The sequence below is a fragment of the Homalodisca vitripennis genome, chromosome 5 (genome assembly GCF_021130785.1).
Source record: "Homalodisca vitripennis isolate AUS2020 chromosome 5, UT_GWSS_2.1, whole genome shotgun sequence".
In the NCBI taxonomy this organism is placed as follows: domain Eukaryota; kingdom Metazoa; phylum Arthropoda; class Insecta; order Hemiptera; family Cicadellidae; genus Homalodisca; species Homalodisca vitripennis.
In genome coordinates this window covers 105,896,667-105,916,002 of record NC_060211.1, presented here as the reverse complement: position 1 = coordinate 105,916,002, position 19,336 = coordinate 105,896,667, and the positions used below count along the sequence as shown (strand labels likewise).

Sequence of the window (19,336 nt, the reverse complement as noted above, 5' to 3'; positions counted from 1 at the left end):
TGGTTAAAACAAGTTTTTGAAAAATACATGCACCACTACTTTGAGTTTGTCACTTTGAGAGTTAAATTTAGAGCACAATCGTATTAGCTTTGATTGGCCCATATGTTATTTTATAAGAATTAACAATTGGTACTATACTGAACTGGCTCAGGAATTTTCCCTTGGCTACAAAAGTCTATTGATTGAATTGTGTTTACCTTTGTTCTACGTTCCTTGTAGGCGTACTGATGCTGTACTCCATGGACTTTGAGACAGTGGGACTCTAACGAGCAACGTTGCGTAAAAGACTTCTCACATAGATTACACTTGTAAGGGCGGACACCTGCAATACAACAAACATATTGTTATTCTAGAGAAAAAACCTGTTTAGGAATTTTGATATGAGCATTCAAGTTTAACTTAGTACACTTTTGTGAACTGAAATTCTGCTAAGAGGTGTATTTGATAAATACAAGTTATGAATTAAAATGACTCTGATCTAGTTTTAGGTATAAAGTAAAAGTACGCCACACCACGTGTCACAAAACAGGGTTCGTTAAGGTTGTATGGAACATTTCAAATCTATATAAGCTCATTTCATTCCCTAGATGTTTTTCAGATAGACATACAGTGAACAAACAACCATACAGAAAAAATATTTACATTCTTCTGGCATGAAAAAGAGAAATTGAGTCAGCCTACTAGGTGATAGACCTTAATGACCATTAGCCAAATTTTGGTTGGACTTGAACCACCATACAGTTCATGCTTGCCTATGTAGAAATGAAGTTCCATGCAAAACTTAAACTGTTCAGTTGGACTATTTCTAGAGATATCTTTGCTACAGATGATATATATCTGAGAATGTATATCATGATACATTCACATTTTTGTTGAGTTAGTTACGTTTTATAGCAGTGTTCAAATTATAAAAGTTCTGGTAAGCTAGCTAGGATAATACAACACAAGTGATGTTCGTTTTACTCTATGAATAAAAGTGTCACTTCTAAAAATGTCATATGATTGTACACAGTTTGTTTATGTATTTATTTATTCTGTCATTTTCCCGTTGTCATTGTGGTTACATAAGACCAATGTAAAAATATTCGCTAAGGCTCAGCCATATCCCATGTAGTGATATATGCACCATCAATAAACTCCAATGGATGTAATGTAACTTCAACTTTACTGAAATCATGTGGACTAAAAAATGAATGTAATGCAATATTGGTAAAAAGTGAAATATTACTAACAATTTGATATCAATGGTCTAGAATATGGGAGATTTATTCAAAACTCTATAATGGAGTTTCTGAGAACGGAATTTTGAAGAGATGTGGAGAAAAACAAGAGAAATATTTGGAAACCTTTGCTTGATATGTAATTCTAGTTAGTTATCTTAAATTGGTATGGAAACTAGTTATCTTAAATTGGTATGGAAAATATAATATTTGATACGGGAAAGAGTTTATAACTGATGAAAGACAATGCCCAGTTTACAGTTTATATGAGATTGAACTGATGTTGATTCCAAAAAACTAACTGACCTGTGTGGGTACGGGTGTGCCTCTTAAGGTCAAAAGTGTCGTTGAAGCCCTTGCCGCAAAAGGTGCAGAGGTAGCGTTTAACATCGCTGTGACATTTCATGTGGCGGTTCAGCAGCCGTTGGAGACTGAAGGTCTTGGAGCAAAGGTGGCAGGCAAAGCGAGTTCCCTCACGAAGTGGCTTAGTGTCTGGGTCGGCCTTGTCAACTTCAGGGCGGGGGAGACTGTGGGCCACTTCGTGGTTGGCCAGAGGATTCTTGATGCCATGTCCACCATTAACAAACTCCAGAGCAATGTCTCCGGGCAAACCCAGCTGCAAGAAAACACTAATTAGTTATAAAATCCAGCTTAATTGAGGTATCAAAATTCATTTTATAATTTGCAGTATTTAAAATGTTTAGAAATGGTTCCAAAAAATTATTGTATTCTTTAAGCATATTTTATTGTGCTGGAATATATAATTTTGTGTTAAGAACAGTGGTCTATTGTCTTAGGTCGTATGAGAAGACTAACAGAATTACAAATGTTGCACAGAGTATTATATTAACTATTGTATAAGTGGGAATATAATGAATTGTGAGACACCAAATTAATGGAATATGAGAAACCTTCAAATCTACTATTCAAAACTGTTTCCCAACTGTATTCTTTTATTATGTTTTCAATTGTTGAAGAAAGCAGTGTAAAAAAATAACACAAATCACTTCTGAATTATAATATGCCTTATAGAAACTTAAGACATGGGAAACAAAGCTTCTCGTTGCTTATGTAAATAAGAAGTAGCACACAAATTCTTAAATTAATCTTAAAAAGATATATTCACACCCACTAAATAATACTGGAAATCAAATGTTTTCAGTAGAATATTCTATGACAGTACTGATCAACATAAGAAATATATTTTAGAGAAATGCAATGTTGTTGTTTTCTATGTTTATGCTTAATAAATCTGATTTATTTATGTTAACTAATCAATAAATCAACAAAAAAATTAGTATTGTTTTTAAATTAATCGATATTGGTAAAATTGTATACTTTTTACAAGTTTTAAATCAGATTAAAATGTCATCACATAGTGCTCAGCAGATGATTCATTCTCAGAGGCTTGTGATAAGGATATCAGGAGAGAGATTATGAACCAGGAGCTTATCTATTGATAAATCCATTGGTAGCCTCACCTGCCTAGATATGCAGCTTTGGAACACAGAACAGAAACATAAGTGTGTTCGTAGCTGTATTAATAGGTAGGTACTAGAAGTATTTAGAATAGTCTAACATGAATGTTAATAGTATTTCATTTTAGGCAACATTTAACATTTAGGCAATTTTTGTGACAGATCTATATTATGGTACATACATTTTGGTACAATTAAATTCATAAACATCATACAATATTTTTTATAAATAGGTTATAACTGAATATTAGAGTAGAGTACTTACTGATCTGAAAGAAAATTAATTTGTGTAATTCGTGAATAAATTGTTAGAAAGAAACTACCTACATAAATACTTTAGAATAGTGTTAATTATATTGCATTGGAAAGCATTCAAATTGAGCTGGCCCAGTATCGTCCCTTAGATTTCATGTCAATGATATGATAGCAATAATATATGATTATAATAACGTATTATGTTATCTGAGAGATGCCCAGCTAGTTCTGCTTTTGAGAAGCTAATCATGACAACATGCCTTATTTCACTTCTTCTGTTGTATGAGGTACTGTTCAAAAAGTCATTTTTCTATATGCAAGCACTTTCAGTCAAGAGTGCAGATGCAGTAACAATGAAACTATTAAGAACAATTTTTATTTTGTATACATTTTATTAACCATTTTATTATTACTACATTTAAAGACAAGCAAGTTGTCTCTTAGTAATAAAATACAAATTTATTAGGCTGTAGACAGATGGAATGAATTATAGAATTATAAGAGCTATTTTTATTTCAAAATATGAGTAATTTTAGTCTTAAAGTTGAGAATAATTGATCTAAAATCTGAATTATTATGTGAAAAAATGTGGAAATAAAAAGTTTTAAAAATAAAATAAGAACAGTTTTAAAATCGGTTATTATTTGTTTTTTTTTTAGCATTTCAATTGTTTGATTCTTTTTGAACAGATCCTAAACAATATAAAAACATCCCTTGATATAAAAGACTGGGCCGAAGTCAAGTTGCTTGCTCACCCTTTGCTTGATGGCACCCACTCGCATCTGGAGGGACGGGATGGAGGTGAGGTCCCCGGAGGGCGGCGGAGACAAGGAGCCAGTGCCGTCCAGGCTGCAGTTTGTGGGGGAGGGCAGCGACATGCTGGTACTGGAATCCAGTTCCAGTGAGGATAGTCCTGGGGACAACAGGGCTGACTGGCTCGTATTCTGCACATCAACAGACCAGGATTGTCAATTTAGTGCTTAATATAGCAGGAAGAAATTCTGTTTCTACTGAAATGGTGGTATGTAATATTGTATAATTCTTTAGATCTCTCTACAAACATTCAATGAAACAGTCATTTCATTAATAAAAATGAGTGAACAGAAGGAAGCAGACAAGTCAAAATTTTGAAACTATGTTTAATTTGTCCCTCAAGATTGGAGCTATGAACCCCTCTTTTAACCTGGGGACAACTGATTAAATTCAGTCAATCCATGGGTTGCCATGAGGATTTGTAAAAGTTTCTGCTGCGATACCACAACTAAGAGGTTAGCTATAGTTATCTCTCTTGGTTGCCTACAGTACTGTGTGTGCTGATAATAACATAACCTTTTTACATTTGTATGTAAAAATCTATTCACATCTGTATAACCTACTCAGTCTCTCGGATACCACAGTGTTAACATTTTTCTATTATATTAGATAACTTCTTATTTTCATGAGTGCTGCAGTTACCTCACTGTGCTGAGTCTGCTGCTGCAACTGGACCTGTATCTGCAACTGCTGACTGCTCTCCTCAGCCAGCTGTAGGGCAAGTTCGCGCTCCTTGACCAGGTCTTGGTAGCCTGGAGGCAGACCTCGGCCACCAGCTCCTGGTCCCGCGCCTGCGCCGGGTGCACTGTAACTGCTCTGAGGCGACGTGAAGGTAGAGCTAGACCTGCTACTAGAAGGTGTCTCAGTGAAGTTAACTGCTCTGTGTTCAGGGAAGGGGTTGACCGACGGCTCCACTGGAGGGGGGATTGTTTCACTTGGCTGCTGCAATCAGAGGGATAACTTCAGTTTCTGAGTTTTATTTATACTTTAGAAATAAGTAAGGTATATACAATATTGTTTACTTAATCATTCAAATGCAATATATCCAGATGCACAGAGTTTAGCAATTGGAAATATTTGTTAACATTTACATAAAAAAAAAACATAATTTTTTAAATGAAAGCAAATTCATTTTTATAAAATGTATTTACGTTAATGTTACATGTAGTAATATGGCAATTGTTTTCTGGAGATTTGCATATTAAAATATTGTTCATGAACATGAAGTATTTTATACTCTAAAAATGAAACAGGTATGTAATTTTAATAGAAAATATTGATCTCAATATGATTACAAGAACATTCAGCCAAGTACCAGGGATGATTTAAGGGTGCATCGGCATGAGGTCAACATCCTACACAATACAGGGATGTCTGAGAACTTGGGCATATTCAAGACAGAAACATTATCTTTAAACGCATTCTTCAGAAAATAAATGTTTTAAAAGCTAAAGATAATTTCAACTTTTATACAACATCACTGTAAATAAACATAAAAAACAGTAAATTTTAAATTCTGGCAATCTTTACAAAATAATTATTTCTGTTGTATGTATCTAAAATTTTTTTAACTAAAGTATTTATTGAACCATAAATTACTAAAAAACCTGCATACTCCACCAATTATGGTATAACTACAAGTATTTTCTAGTACAATTTTACTTGAATGCTGATAATTGTTGATGTCATTTGAATGTTAAATCTCATCTGAGTTTATAATAGGTGAAACAGTTCAAACGTTCAAGTAGGTGTCAATTTTGTTCATTTGATTCCTTTATAAAAATGTTAAAAGTATTAACACCCACTCCTGATCAAGAACATCTACGACTTTACATGGGGTTAACAACACTCAAAGGCTGTAAGAGGATTAATATGTTATAGTACAAAAAATTATGAATACCTCTCTAAGGAAAAGTTCTGCTGCATCACTGAGACTCTCCAGCAGGGCTGTGTGGTCTGGGGAGGAGAAGGTTAAAGTTGCGGTGAACTGAAGAGGGTCCACCACAGCACCTGTCATTGCATCTACCATGACATCATCATAGGCCAGGAATGCCCCAGAGTCCTTCATCATGTTCGCCAATTCATCATCGTCTTTCATTGCCAAACCGTACTGGGCACATACGTTCTGTAGCAGAGAATATTGTTTGGGAAGCAGGTCACTAGGAGGGAAGCCTGCTCCAAGATCCTGTCCCGTGTCCACATCCATGGGCAGTGGAGACGAGGACAACATAGATTGATACTGGCTGTACTGATGTGGGTAGCCTGGGAGTCCTCCACTCTTGAGACTCTCGTAAAAAGGTGGAAGTGAACCCGTGGGTGGACTGCTGGGACCGTAGTTAGATTTTCCATTCCCTCCAGGATTTAAACCTCCACCACCTCCAGAACCACCTCCAATTGCTCCTCCAGCACTGCTGGAGCTCAAACCACCACCTCCAGAAGAACCAAATGAGTGCCCAGAAGATGATCCTTGTGATCCTCCTCCAGAACCACCTCCTTGACCTCTCGATCCACCTCCTCCACTACCGTTTCTCGTGTGTCCTGCTGCTGCCATTAAAATCATCCCACTTGGACTCAACTTTCTTCCAGCAGCAAAGAGTAACTGACTTCGTTTTATTGCCAGAGCTATTTGTCTTCTTTTTGGTTCCTCTAGTTCTTTGCGATCTAGTTCTTTCTTTGGAATGTGATAATCGATAGGAGCTTCCTGTTCTGGTTCTTGAACTATTATCTCTGTCTCTTGTTTCGGCTTGACCAGAGGTACAATTGGGGTCCGCTGGATAACAGAGACAGGATGACATCTGGGAGGGGAGGCAGAAGGTTCCGGCTTGTCCAAAGGCAAATATTCTTTGCGCTCTGCGGATGTCGGGATATGGTGCCTGTGATGATTCTGGCTTCCATAGGGCACATCACCCCCCAGAATGGAGGAGATAAACCTTCTCGGAGGGCAGCTCTCATTGCTTTCCGAGGATTCCGCCTTGGGTCCCTCTTTGGGCGAGAGAGTTCGAGGAACTGGAGATTTCGAGTGAGGACAGATTCTTTCCTCCTCCTTCTTCAGTGGTTGGCAATCTGAAAACAAGACATCCAAGTCTTAGCAAAAATTAAATTATTTATAGCAACATTAATGATCTCACTAACTTAAAAAAACGTTGGATATCTGAGAACCCAAAATATATAAATGAAAGCAATTATTTAAACTTCAACTATAACTAATTAAACAAACGTTCAACAAGTACAGATATAAAAATAAGACGACTTGAAATTTGTTGCAACAAATCTTTTCCCCGCTAAATGTAATAGTAACTGGAGACGTCTAGTGAGGCCAATGGGAGCCAATGACCCTGGAACTCTAACAACTTCGTTTAGCGCCCAGGTCCTGCACGGGTCCGGCTAGGAGTCTGAAACATGACAGGGAGTACAACAGCGCGATCTAGCGGAGGCCCGGTGAATTAAACATGCTGTGCCGTCTCACCGCACCGCGTCGCCGCCATTTTGTTCAGGTGTCATCGAATGCGGAAGTATCGGTTGACCGCGCAAACGCAACGGAACCGTTACTCTGGTAGTCTTTGTCTCATTTTTGCTACCAAGGGCGGTGACACTAGCAGTGCAAAAAATATCAAATTTTAAGGAAGATTAAACTCATTAGTAACAAGACGTGTGCATCTCTGATTATCTTGATGACTAGACTGCGTATTGTTCAGACTGAACAAAGTATATAAACGTGTTCGTGCGATAATGACAAAACAATCATTACTTAAACGTGTTTAAAAAAAAATGGTAATTTTTACTGACACGGAAAAGACGGAGGGTGGAAGTTTGTAGTTTGGTTTAGTTGCTGAATTGTTAAGTCTTATTACCAGTGTGACTAGATTAGTTCATTCGTAATTGATTTAATATCTTCTTGCTGAGTACTTATTAGCATTACACTTTTTGACATTAGCAGTTAATGAACATGATCTAATATGAGTTTAATTAATTTCAATAGAATCGATTAAAGTAAACATTTAGTATAAGCACGTTAAAGGAGGCTTTCAATCAATATTTTCAGTTTAGACAATAATCCAGAAATTATTATTATTATTTGATTGGCATTAATATAGATGCTTAAGTTACTGCAAAAATGTATTAACTAAATATGACTTGACATACACCTCCATACATCATGAGATATTTTAACTGTATTATGAATGTTATCCAAATTGATTAACACTATAGCCTACACCACTTAAATGAACAAGTACTAAATTCCCATTAAATAACAAAACGACAATGAAATCATTATTACATAACAAAGTAAACAATACAAGTTACTTCACATTGACATTTTCTGCTTGATTTGATGAAAATTCCCTCTTACCATTGCCAAAGTTCACGTCAGATAGTATTTCTAAATTAGCGTTCAAACTATAAGAATTTATAAATGTGGTTTAATTATCCAGTTTGCGGTCTGGACCTAATGGGCCTATTAACACATCCGCAACTGGGTGTATGTCTGTTATAGCTGATATACCTGTGGACTTAGCTACTCACTAAGTGTTCCGGTGTTTCAGACACAGTAAACAATTATATTATGTACGACTGAACTGTAGAAAAAAAAAACATTATCGCTGTGATGCAGTAAGAGCAGGCTCTGCCTCGAGGCTTTAAATAATCTAATTTTCCATTCAGCTTGGAGAGCTCCAATCACTATCACTCTAAGAACAACAAAGCTCGTAAATGTCACTATTATCGTGAGATGCTAACAAAAGTTCCTTAACGACTTATTGTTAAAAATGCTATGGCAGCAGAGCGAACAGAGAATATTCATGTGGTTAAACTATCTGAGAGGACTGGTACAAAATATATTAAGTATAGAAGTTCGAGCGTACTCTTTCAGTTCATGCCAGTAGAAGCCAACTAACTCGTTTTGATTCTGACCATAAGCATACCAAGAAATCTCCATGTAAAGCGTCAATACTGACCATCGGTTTACGTTTCGTATACATAATACAATAGAACGAAGTCGATACTACGGGTAACACAGGATTAGATAATGGAAATGGAAGGCAAATGAAATCGATAGTAGAGTTCTGGATGGATTTGGGCTGAGGAGATTTAACATGTAATCAGCACACAGGCCAACACCAGCAAACCTTCCGATAGAGGACATTTAGAGGTCAGATTTCGAAGTGAGTTACGTATGAATTGTGTAACGTTCTTCACAGTGATCCTGTTTTTGTTCATCTTCTATCACGTTGTCGTGGAACGACTGATAAATTAGCATTCATTAACTGAAGAGCGGAATAAGAGTGTCAATTGACTCGTTTATATTGACAAGTATAATTTATTTTTAAGTCTTAAAAGAGAACACGCGATTTTAACGATAGTGGTATATTAAAGAGAAATTCGATAGATATGTGATTTCATGGAATACATGAAAAGCGGATTAGAAAGGGTTCTCAGAATAGTTTGGAATTTGGGTGGTGTCTGAAAATAGTGCCTCGTCGTTGTAGCAAATTTGTCCCCCATTCGCTATAAATAGTTGGATGACAAGGCAGCAGAGTGGTGTACAATGTAAAATTAATGATGGCCTTACGAACGAGTCCAACAATAAATTGATGGACATTACTATCCTCATGACTTCTTCAAACATTGGCAACGTGTTTGGATGAATGCATGAAGATAGTCACGAAGAAGGATTTAGAGAAAGCACTTGGTATATTTAGGTACAACACTGGATAATGTGGGTCACACTTAATTGTTCGCTGTAAGTAATTGAACAAAAAAGACAATAATTATTAGCAACTGCAAAGATCTTGATAAAACACTTGGCCTCTACCTCGGGAATTTAGATGGTCAGTAGGTTGCATGAGTGTCTAGCAGCAAGGCAACCCAAAGCCACAGGCAAGTAAGTGGTTTGGGACAATGCTTTTCTCATCTCCACGGCTACATCACGCACAACACATTCCTCATGAGCCATATCAGGCAATGATCCTTGCCCTAAGCTTCTTTTGGAATCAATTCAGTCTTTGTCAGACGTATCTTGACCGAGTGGTGAGCCGAAGTGAACGCATCATCCGATAGTAATATATGGGTGGTCTTGTGTTGCATTAAAATTCCAATGCCTTCAAGTTCTTTCGACGATTTGGAAGAAGTACTTTTAATGAAAGTTGATGATCTCTAAATATTGTCTTATTTGCAATGCCGATGTATAGTCTTTCAGAGTAAACTGCTGCTTTGATACATTCAAATAGAAGTTACATAACTGCAGCACAAATACAAGTTAGTTCGTAAACCTGCTATGGACACATACCGATTTATTTTTAAAATTTCTTGCATTTTCAAAGACAAAAATGGAAAATGAGAAAATAATTATTCTCAACACGAATGTGTATATAAGAGATAGCCGGACGGAGTGTTTGATCTCACACGTACAAACCAAATTTTTATTTGGAGAACACTGGTGGTACATCCGTGTGCAACCAAGATATGACAAAAATGTAGGAGACACCAGCGCTGTAAGATTGCCAGATTTTGTGTCGTGTACGACGTAAACGCGATGGAAGCGTCAAGGATTAAATTTTGGGTTGGAGCCAACCTCAGTCACGGGTCAACTCGATCACGAATTAAATATATTTGTTTCGGAATGCATATTAAATGCACGGAATACAGAATCCGGTACAGCACTGGACACAACTTCCCTTTAAGTACGCATTTTGTTGAAACCGTGTATACGGACGCACCTCGAATCCACGGGAAGCAGAGACATCTCTAACGCCAAAGGCAGATTAAGTTATTATGGTTTGAGGTTCATTTGATCAATCTAGTTATTTGCTCACAAACATTTATTTTATTTGAAAGGTGTTCAAGTTTGAAGCTCTGATTGGTTTGTTAAAACAGTAGGTGATCTTGTCTGAATAAGGTGAATTTTTATTGACAATGTCAACCAAATAGAACAAGAAAAGTCAGTAATGATACATCACTTGAAGTGCCTTCACATGAACATGTGTTAGGATTTACATTTTCTAAAGAGAACATGGTAAATGTGAGAGAACAAGCGAGTTCCCACGTGAATATTTGCCGATACACCTTGGCCAGATGGTTTCCGTGGGTTTTCTCACATGCGGAAAGAGTTCATCGATCACTTCAGCTGCCCGATAAGTGGAAGTGGTAGGCAGTGAAAGGGTGGGCCGTGAGAATCTCGGCCCAGGTATGGAACAAACACCCCCAGGATCTGTGATTTGGGCAAAATCGGAGCAGCGGAGCCCGGACGAGGGGTGCAGGTGCGGGGGTGTGGGGGTGTGGGAACTGGGGCAGGTCAGGGTGGTCCCTTGTACATCACCTCTCTCAAATTTCCATCTGGACAACCAACGGCGTCGGTCACTTCGACAAGCAGAGTTTATAAAAACTTTAAATTAATTCCAACAAATAAAGGTGACATTACAAAAACTTATCAAGATTATAAATGTTTCCTGCCATATTATAAATATATGAATTTTCTTGATGTAAATAACACGGATGGCATGGTTATATATTTTACGTATGAAGAAAGGTTGTCACAAAAATATATCGAAATAAGTATGTTTTGCTGTTTAAATACTTAGCCAAGTAATGTCTTTGCTGTAAGACATGATAAGATTAATTCCGTCGATGATTTCTTTTTTTGATTTTTAAAATAAATATAAAAGTCCCACTTCCTACCAGTGTACCCGTACAATACACAATTGTTAACGGCTTATATCTGTGAATATTCGATTTTAAACTAATTAATGGTTAAGTCTTTTCAAGCGAATAACTTTCCTTTAGCAAGAACAAGTCTGCTGTCTTCGGTCGCCAGTGAACAAGACGCCAGTGTTGCTCGGCGGATATTCGCTTGCGACTCTTGTGTATTTAACAAACAGTTAAAATAGCTTTACTTTTACTTAGAGGTACATCATGGAGTAGCTCGTTTCGTAACAGAAGTTCTAAACGATTTGTTACGTCCACTCAAGTGATGACTTCCTCGACAGCAATGGAAGCTTAGTAAACAGAAAAGATGGTTAGTTAGCGAAGAGATACGTAATTTTTCGACATTTCCAACATATGGTACAGGGTGAATCTAACAGTCAACCGTGGAATCAATTGCTATCAATCTTTTCCAATTTCCCTTTTTCAATATCCCCGTGCTCATGTCGCTGGCAATACGTATAAACTAATTTAACACAATAAAATGTTTGTTGTATTGAACGGCCTGCGGCTGTTGTGTACCGCAATGTAGAAGTTGTAGTGGAAGCTAGGCGCCCGATCGTGTTTATCAATGCCAACAGGCGCTAGTACGGGTTTCCCGTTTCGTTATCGTGTTATGAGGAAAGTGACAATGCTACTCGGCACGATCTTTCTCAGAATCAAACTGACCAGAATAGACGCCTCCAGATCCTCTACATTGGTGGGAGTCGGCCAAAGCAAACAGAACTACACACAAGCCTCGAGGAGCTCTTTTCCTGGAAGTTTCCAGGCAGAAAGACATAAATCGCTCATCAGTCCGCCTTGAAACACGATCTTTTGATGTTTTCGCCGACTGGAAATGAATAAACACAATACTTTTCATTGTGTCTAGATTTTACAACGGCATTTTATGACCTTGGTTCTCTTTAAAACTCTTCTCATTTAAAAGGCCGTACAACCAAGCTAAAATTCTGATATTGCGAACTGTTTTTAACTGTAAAACATCCTTTCTGACAGTAAAACATAAATCTCGAATAACCGTTGTCAAATATGCACAAAAATGGTTTGTAATTCTCTGATACAGTCATATTTATGTCGTTTAATTTATATGTAAATTAACAGCCAGTATACAATTCAATTGACTTTTGTAATGATATTTACTTTAATCGTAGTTCATTGTTCAAATATAATTTGGTTTCACATTTAGAATGGTCTTTTAATTTTATTGGAAGAAATGAATCGGCTTTAGATATATTGTAAAAACGTTCTGTGTTGTCAAAAAATGTAGAAGATGAAGTTGCACTCTTGCTTTTGGACCGATTAAAATACTAGCGTACAAAATACTTTATAATATATTTAAAGAAAATTTCGACAAACCTTCAAGACGTTAACAAGTGTTAAGACAAAAAACCGATTTTACATAACAATGTTACTCTACAGTTTTACTCTAATGCTATGCCATAGCAGTGACTGATATGTTTAAAGCTGGGTCTGTGGTTACTTCAGTAGAAGAAAATAGATTGACCTACGGCCAGCTGTCGTGTACCTGTGATGGATTATTTCTAGACAAGAGTTCATTGACAATGACAAAGGCAGGATAACAGTGACGCAGGCGATAACCTTGCCCCAGACTTGGCGCTGGAGATAACAGTCTACGGTGCTGGAGAACTGAGTTCCGTGCTGTCTGGGTCAGGCTCCTGACCTCATGAGCACTGGACAAGGAAGGATCAAGGCTGGCAAAGAGAGAATTGTCTAGACAAAGTGTTGGCTGAAACTGTTAAAAATGAATGAAGGACATGATTCGATGTTTTTTGAACATTAGTTTAATTGGGTTGATAGTCGAAATTTTCCTTTACCACATGTAGTAGTCACAATATGAAATCTTTCTCCTCGTGCAAAGTTTTTCTAAGAACTAATTTTTACCAATTATGACCAACTCAATAAAATGTGACAGATAATTCATAAATCTTAATCTAGATTAAAATTGACATCGAGAAAAATGAACAGTCATTAGTTGTAGCATTAAAGGCACACATCCTCCTATTGTATTACCCCATGGAGTCAGACTTTCAACCGAAGGCGTTTGGTGACGTCTAGATGTCATTAGGAGAAAATTAATTGCAAGAACAGGACAATTATTGTATTCAGGTACTATGCGAAACTCATCTAGCCGCTTTTTCTAACAAAGTTCGCCTTATATTGTATTTTCTGTTAGCTCTGTGTACTGAATTTCCGAGTCGTTTAAAGGAATCTGTGATGTGACGTGGACGAAACATGAACATATGACAGCCATAGGCTATTTAGAGCAACAATACAGAAGATTGTAACTATGAAGGATGAACAGATGTCATTGAACCTTGTTCGTAGGCCAAGAACATTCTGGCACAAAAGTTCAAAATCGTTTACTCACGTTTGTAGTCTCATCCGGTGAATGATTCCAGACATCCATATTTATGACTATCAAGGATCATAGCTTTGAATGGATGAAACCAAAACATGCGGATCTTTACATTCAGCAACAAATCTGTGATACGCCGTATCCTTGAACAATTCCGGCAATAATCGTGCAGTAGCACTAGATTTGAATCTGGTTTTACTATGTACCGTCTATGTACAGCCTTGAAAGTTGTCACTATGTACTGGTGCCACTTACATGAAGATTTCAACGGACTTACTCGACCACAGTGAACTGTGAAGCAGGTCCAAAACCTGATTTCTGGTTCAAAGTTCACCCGCCGTATCCACAGGAACTTAAATGTCAGCAGTTTCACAACTTCTAAGAACGACGGTTTATTCTCCAGCAATGTTGCCGTGCAGGCTTTGAGTGACTCTGAGACTTGAATAAAAAGCACTAGCCGGGAGAAGAAAGTAGAATTCTTCACCTCACTAACCAAGATCTTCATATAGGTAATTTATGTAGCCAGTTGGTACATTGCATCGAAATTTCTTATATCCCTATCAAAAATTCGAAACTTTTTTTCCACCGACGATCTCCAGAGTGGCCGATAGATGCTCAGATATTATTTGCAGACGTCTCCTTAGGAAAGCTAAAATATATATTCGCTTATACTAAAGACAGATTTCGAACCACGCACTGGAGTCTTGTCATTTTAATCAGCCGAAGACTTAAAAAGAACATTATTTAATGTATTTGTAAACGCTTTAAAGCAGTGGTATTCGACATTTTTAATAATCGCACGGCCGTTACAAGAATCGCAAATAAAGATCATTTGTTTACCTGGATTTTGTCCTTGCACGCTTAGAGGAGGGCTAAAGATACACTTACGAATAACACAGAATATCAAAATTAGTATAAAAAAGACTCAATAACTTAAAATGAGATAACACGAACTTGGTTTCGTTTAGATACAGTTTATGATACAGTATAGAGCACAGATATGATCTCCCACTAAACCAACGGGGAGATCTAAAGTCCCTTGCACTCTAAACAGGACACGGTCATTGCCCAGCGCAAATCACGAGAAGATAAAGCAGCATGTCCGCACCGAGATGGAAACAGCCAAAACAACCCAACAGCTACAACTAAACATCCTGATTTGAAAAAATATAGAAGGAAGGTCACCGGTCCAATCACTACATGAATGGATATAAACAAAACATTATTCTGACAGAACGTCAGGATGATTAGATGAGCTGACAGTGGAGCGATTAGAGCACACCTGTTGATAACCTTGAACTGAGCTGGTGGCCACACCCTCGGGGCGGGAAGGGCAGGGGCAGCGGTCGGTGGAATGTCACACGTCACAGTCACGGTGGCTGCCCTGGCCCTCACATCTGTGCAGTGGTGACTGGCTTAGCAGGGTGTCTATCGTGGACACTCGCGTCTTTTCTCTTACGTAACCTGTTACATGATCAATGGCCCATTGTTCTTCAATGAGACACTAACATTGTTGAAGCGATGATGATCCAACAGCTTTTTCATCGATAATAGAAACAAATATACCGAACATGTTTAGCATTTTTCGTTTATTTCATTATAGATTGAGCTTCTGTTTATTATGAATTATGACGATTTTAATCGACCTTATGAATTTATCAAGCATTAATGTCCCGATATTTGGATTGTCTACTCGAATCCTAGACAAAAATAAATCCGTAGTAATAAATTTATAAATTTCTGTACATTCCAACATTTAAAAAAATAAAGTTACGAGCAGGTAAAATTTCAGTCTGAAACAAGTTAAAATAAATTTAATTGGCTACATGAACATAAAACATTCTCACGATTTCTTGGTTTACTCTTTTAAGTGTTGACTCCTCTGCTCATGTTCAGCCTTCTTCGGTGAAGACCTTTGTATATGGTATGAAAATATTATAGAGCACAAATTAGATTAATGTAATATACCACATTATGAAATTATTAGGAAGCAATTGCATAATAGTTAAAGGAAAAGGTGTTTTGTATTTTTTCTTAGAAGTGATAAATGTTTTATTTTATACATTGTACGCTTGTAAACGTTATATGACCAACGTTTCGTAATTATATAGTCTAATACTTCCATCAGGAAGACAAAGGACACGAGTATCGCAACACCAGGATTGTCCTCGGACCTTACCTAGTAACCCTAAAAGGACCTAGAGAAACCGGCACGTGAAGTTCGTGTAATTTATGACTCCGCTGAAAGCCAAATAATTAAGAATGGAGGCACGTAGAGATAAGAAGAACTTAGAGTAGAGATAAGGGGGCTTGGGCAATGTAATGAGACTATCTTCAATGACATCAGCTTCGTCGGGCAAAGTTCAAACCTTGGCTTACTGAAGCGCGGCGCGGCTCACAAGCCGAGTGTGTCCAGGCCGTGACATGATGACACCAAAGCTCGGCCATTGTAATCGAGGATCCCATAGACAATGATTTATGTCTTTCAAAGTAACTCTTGGCTCCGTACGATAGTAATAACTTACAGAATTACCTAAGGTATATTTCATGTGTCTTCTTTATTATCTTCATTTGTCTGATCGTACAGTCAGATAGATGTAAAAGTCAGAAAAATTATTGTCAAAGATCATAAGGTGATTTGCAAGGATTCTAATAAAATAATAGCATATAGTTGCTGACCATGTTGAGTTTGATCTTTTCTCTTCCACGAAGAGAATAGATAAACAAATGTATTGAGGTTTTTATTTAGACGGATGGATTGGTTTTATTTAAACACAACTTAGATGCACTGAGATTAAGGATTAGCATTATATGGGAATGTGGATGAAATTGTTTTCATTATCAAATGGCTAATTATTATTGTCTCTTTAACTCATACGTACTCTCTGCTCCTTTTAGAGGAACATCAAGTATCAACCAGAAAGTTAATGGTATATTATGTGATCTAGTTAAAATTGGGCTTATGTGGTAAAACAACTCTTTTATACATTACAAAAATATTATCAAACCACACATTGGCTAATCACATGCATATATGTAGCCTGCGCACTTGTACAATCTTACATTGTATAACCTTTGTATATGCTCATACTCTGATTAACATAATATATTAAACAGGTTTGTTCACGCTTCTCAGAACTAGACTGCATGTGTTATATGCATAATCATGGGGATATGTCATTGGTTTCACCCACTGTCATAATAAAACTTGAAAATTCTCAATTAGATGTAATCATTATTTGGATGCTACTATGGCAAAGTGGTAACAATGTCCTCGACGGAATGTTTTTAACTGGTCGGACTTCTTATATAAAGTCCTCGGTGGTATGACTTTCGCTAAAGCTAAAGATCAGAATTAGCCTTTACCTTGCTAACTCGCCGTGCATAATACCGATATAGGCTGATGCAAGGGTACAGCATTCCTCTCATGGTCCGGAGGAGTGACTAAACTGTCAAGGTCTCTGTCGCTGCCCAGTGCCCAGGTGCGTGACCGTGAAGTGATCAACCACTCAGATATCTGCTCTGCTCTGCTCTGGTCGGACACCTGTGCGGCTATGCACAACCAGCAGGCCTGCCAATAACCTGCCTCGCTGACTTAAGCACACGCCTGGCATTCATCATAGTCATGATTTACTACTACAGACGATGACTTTGACAAACAGTTTTTGTCGAGTAAAAATAATTGTGTCACTTTGTTATCACGATAAAACTTGTGAAGTAGAAACAAGGGACTGTATGCCAGTCTGTTTTAGACTCAGAAATTAGAGAAGAGTGCTTTCTGGATCACAACCGGCATCAATAAGTTAGTTCTGTATCGATTTATTCGTTTTTTTCTGCGATGCAAAAGGTGATACTTGTTCAGATGTTGGTCCATAGGATGGGGATAGGCAAGTTATCGGTTAAATAAATTACGGTTAAAAAAAGTACTAAAATGAAAGATAAGGTTAAGAACAATATTAAGTTTAATGAGAAAAGTGAGGAACACTTTCTTATTCGGAAATATAGTAAATAATTTATTATATCTCCTCATCCTTGGATAAAGTGATATGTATTTTACTATATCTTGTTGTGAAATGTTACAAAAATTTCGGAATAATCGATTAAAAAATTCTCCTCTAATATCCTTACTATTAAAAAGGAGTTATAACGAGTAACCTATTCAAAGAAATGAATAGCTTCCGGAAAGCTCAGAATAGGAAAAGGTTGAGGTGGCGAACGTCAAAATTAAGAAAGTGCCAAACGCAGAGATAAAATCGTACTCCAAACTACAAGCCCTACCTACACCTGACAGTGTCAGCTGTACTTATCTAAAATGATAACATTCGTTTCGACAAGCGCGTTATACGCGAACGCCACACAACAGTTCTAGTGACTTGATAACGACTCGGTTGGTTATGGTGCAGCTTTAATGGATGACAGTCAACAGTTTGAAATGTAACAGCGGACAATGAGGCCAAGTCAGGATAGCTGCTCGGAGCGAGGAAGGGGCGGTGAACCGAACGGCGAACCGGCGGAACCGCATTAGCTAGCGGTCACGGTCCGCAACCTGAGTGGTTTTTGGCGTTACCTCACGCTCGACAACACCACACTAACTGCGGCTGTGGTGGCGAGCGATTTGCGACAAAAACTCATCATAGCTCATTCCGAAAAGGATAACCATTACCAGTAAAAACTTTGAAGAGCTTACTCATTCTTGATTGGTTAGCTGTAATTGGGCAAAAATTTAAAAATGGATGAAGCTATAAAGGCTGTTATTATTTATGTTTAAGTATAACAAAGAGCTAGCTGTCTTCTTAAATATCCCAATACCAACATTTAGTAGCCTATGTTATTAAACTACATCAGTCCTTGAAACCGAGCGTTAAAGTCTCCAGGCATCCATCCACTCATATAGTTACGTTGATTTAACCATCTCGTTATTTTCCATATTATTTAATAACTGCGGATTGATTAATAACAATAACCTTCGTCAAACAGTTTTAACTGTAGTCATAACACTACTATAGTTTTGACTTCTAATATCAATCGGAAATAACCATAAAATTAATCAAATAAATTTTGGGTTAAGAGAAACTATTTCGGGATGAAAATCGTCTCTATTTTTGTAACTATTGTTACTTTTTATTACATATAATTATGTTATGATTACAATATGTCTATGTACCGGTAAATAAATGTACAAGTTAGAAGTTAGTATAAATGTTAATGTTTATTATTGGAAGACCTACGATAATTAGCAGTACTAACGTATCTCTGGGGAATTTCTCCTACGGAGTTACAGGATGATGTGGTAAAGAGTTGGTGTTTTGAGTCATCTAATGGAAACATAAGTAACAAAGCAAAATGCGTAATAGGCAATACCAGTGCCAAAAATATGCGTAGGTTACTACCATCGTATTATATAAATAAGTTAATGTAACTCTTCAGTATTGACACATTTTCATATTCTTCAATTTATTTAATACTATATTATAAATAAATTCAAATGTGTGCAT

The 19,336-nt window shown here is 37.1% G+C and overlaps 1 protein-coding gene across 2 annotated transcripts in view; it reads right to left on the bottom strand.

Moving 5' to 3' along the window:
- The window catches only part of LOC124362649 (transcriptional regulator ovo-like), a 43,960-nt gene that overhangs the window by 3,269 nt on the left and 21,355 nt on the right, over positions 1-19,336 (bottom strand). The window contains exons 2-6 of one of the 2 annotated variants that reach the window (XM_046817341.1): positions 5,667-6,829; positions 4,409-4,708; positions 3,709-3,897; positions 1,527-1,836; positions 198-322 (exon numbers count right to left, since the gene is read on the bottom strand). In XM_046817341.1, the coding sequence (XP_046673297.1) occupies positions 198-322; positions 1,527-1,836; positions 3,709-3,897; positions 4,409-4,708; positions 5,667-6,829 (2,087 nt within the window). The remainder of the gene's footprint in view (positions 1-197; positions 323-1,526; positions 1,837-3,708; positions 3,898-4,408; positions 4,709-5,666; positions 6,830-19,336) is intronic. The other variant, XM_046817342.1, reaches the window with a different exon arrangement.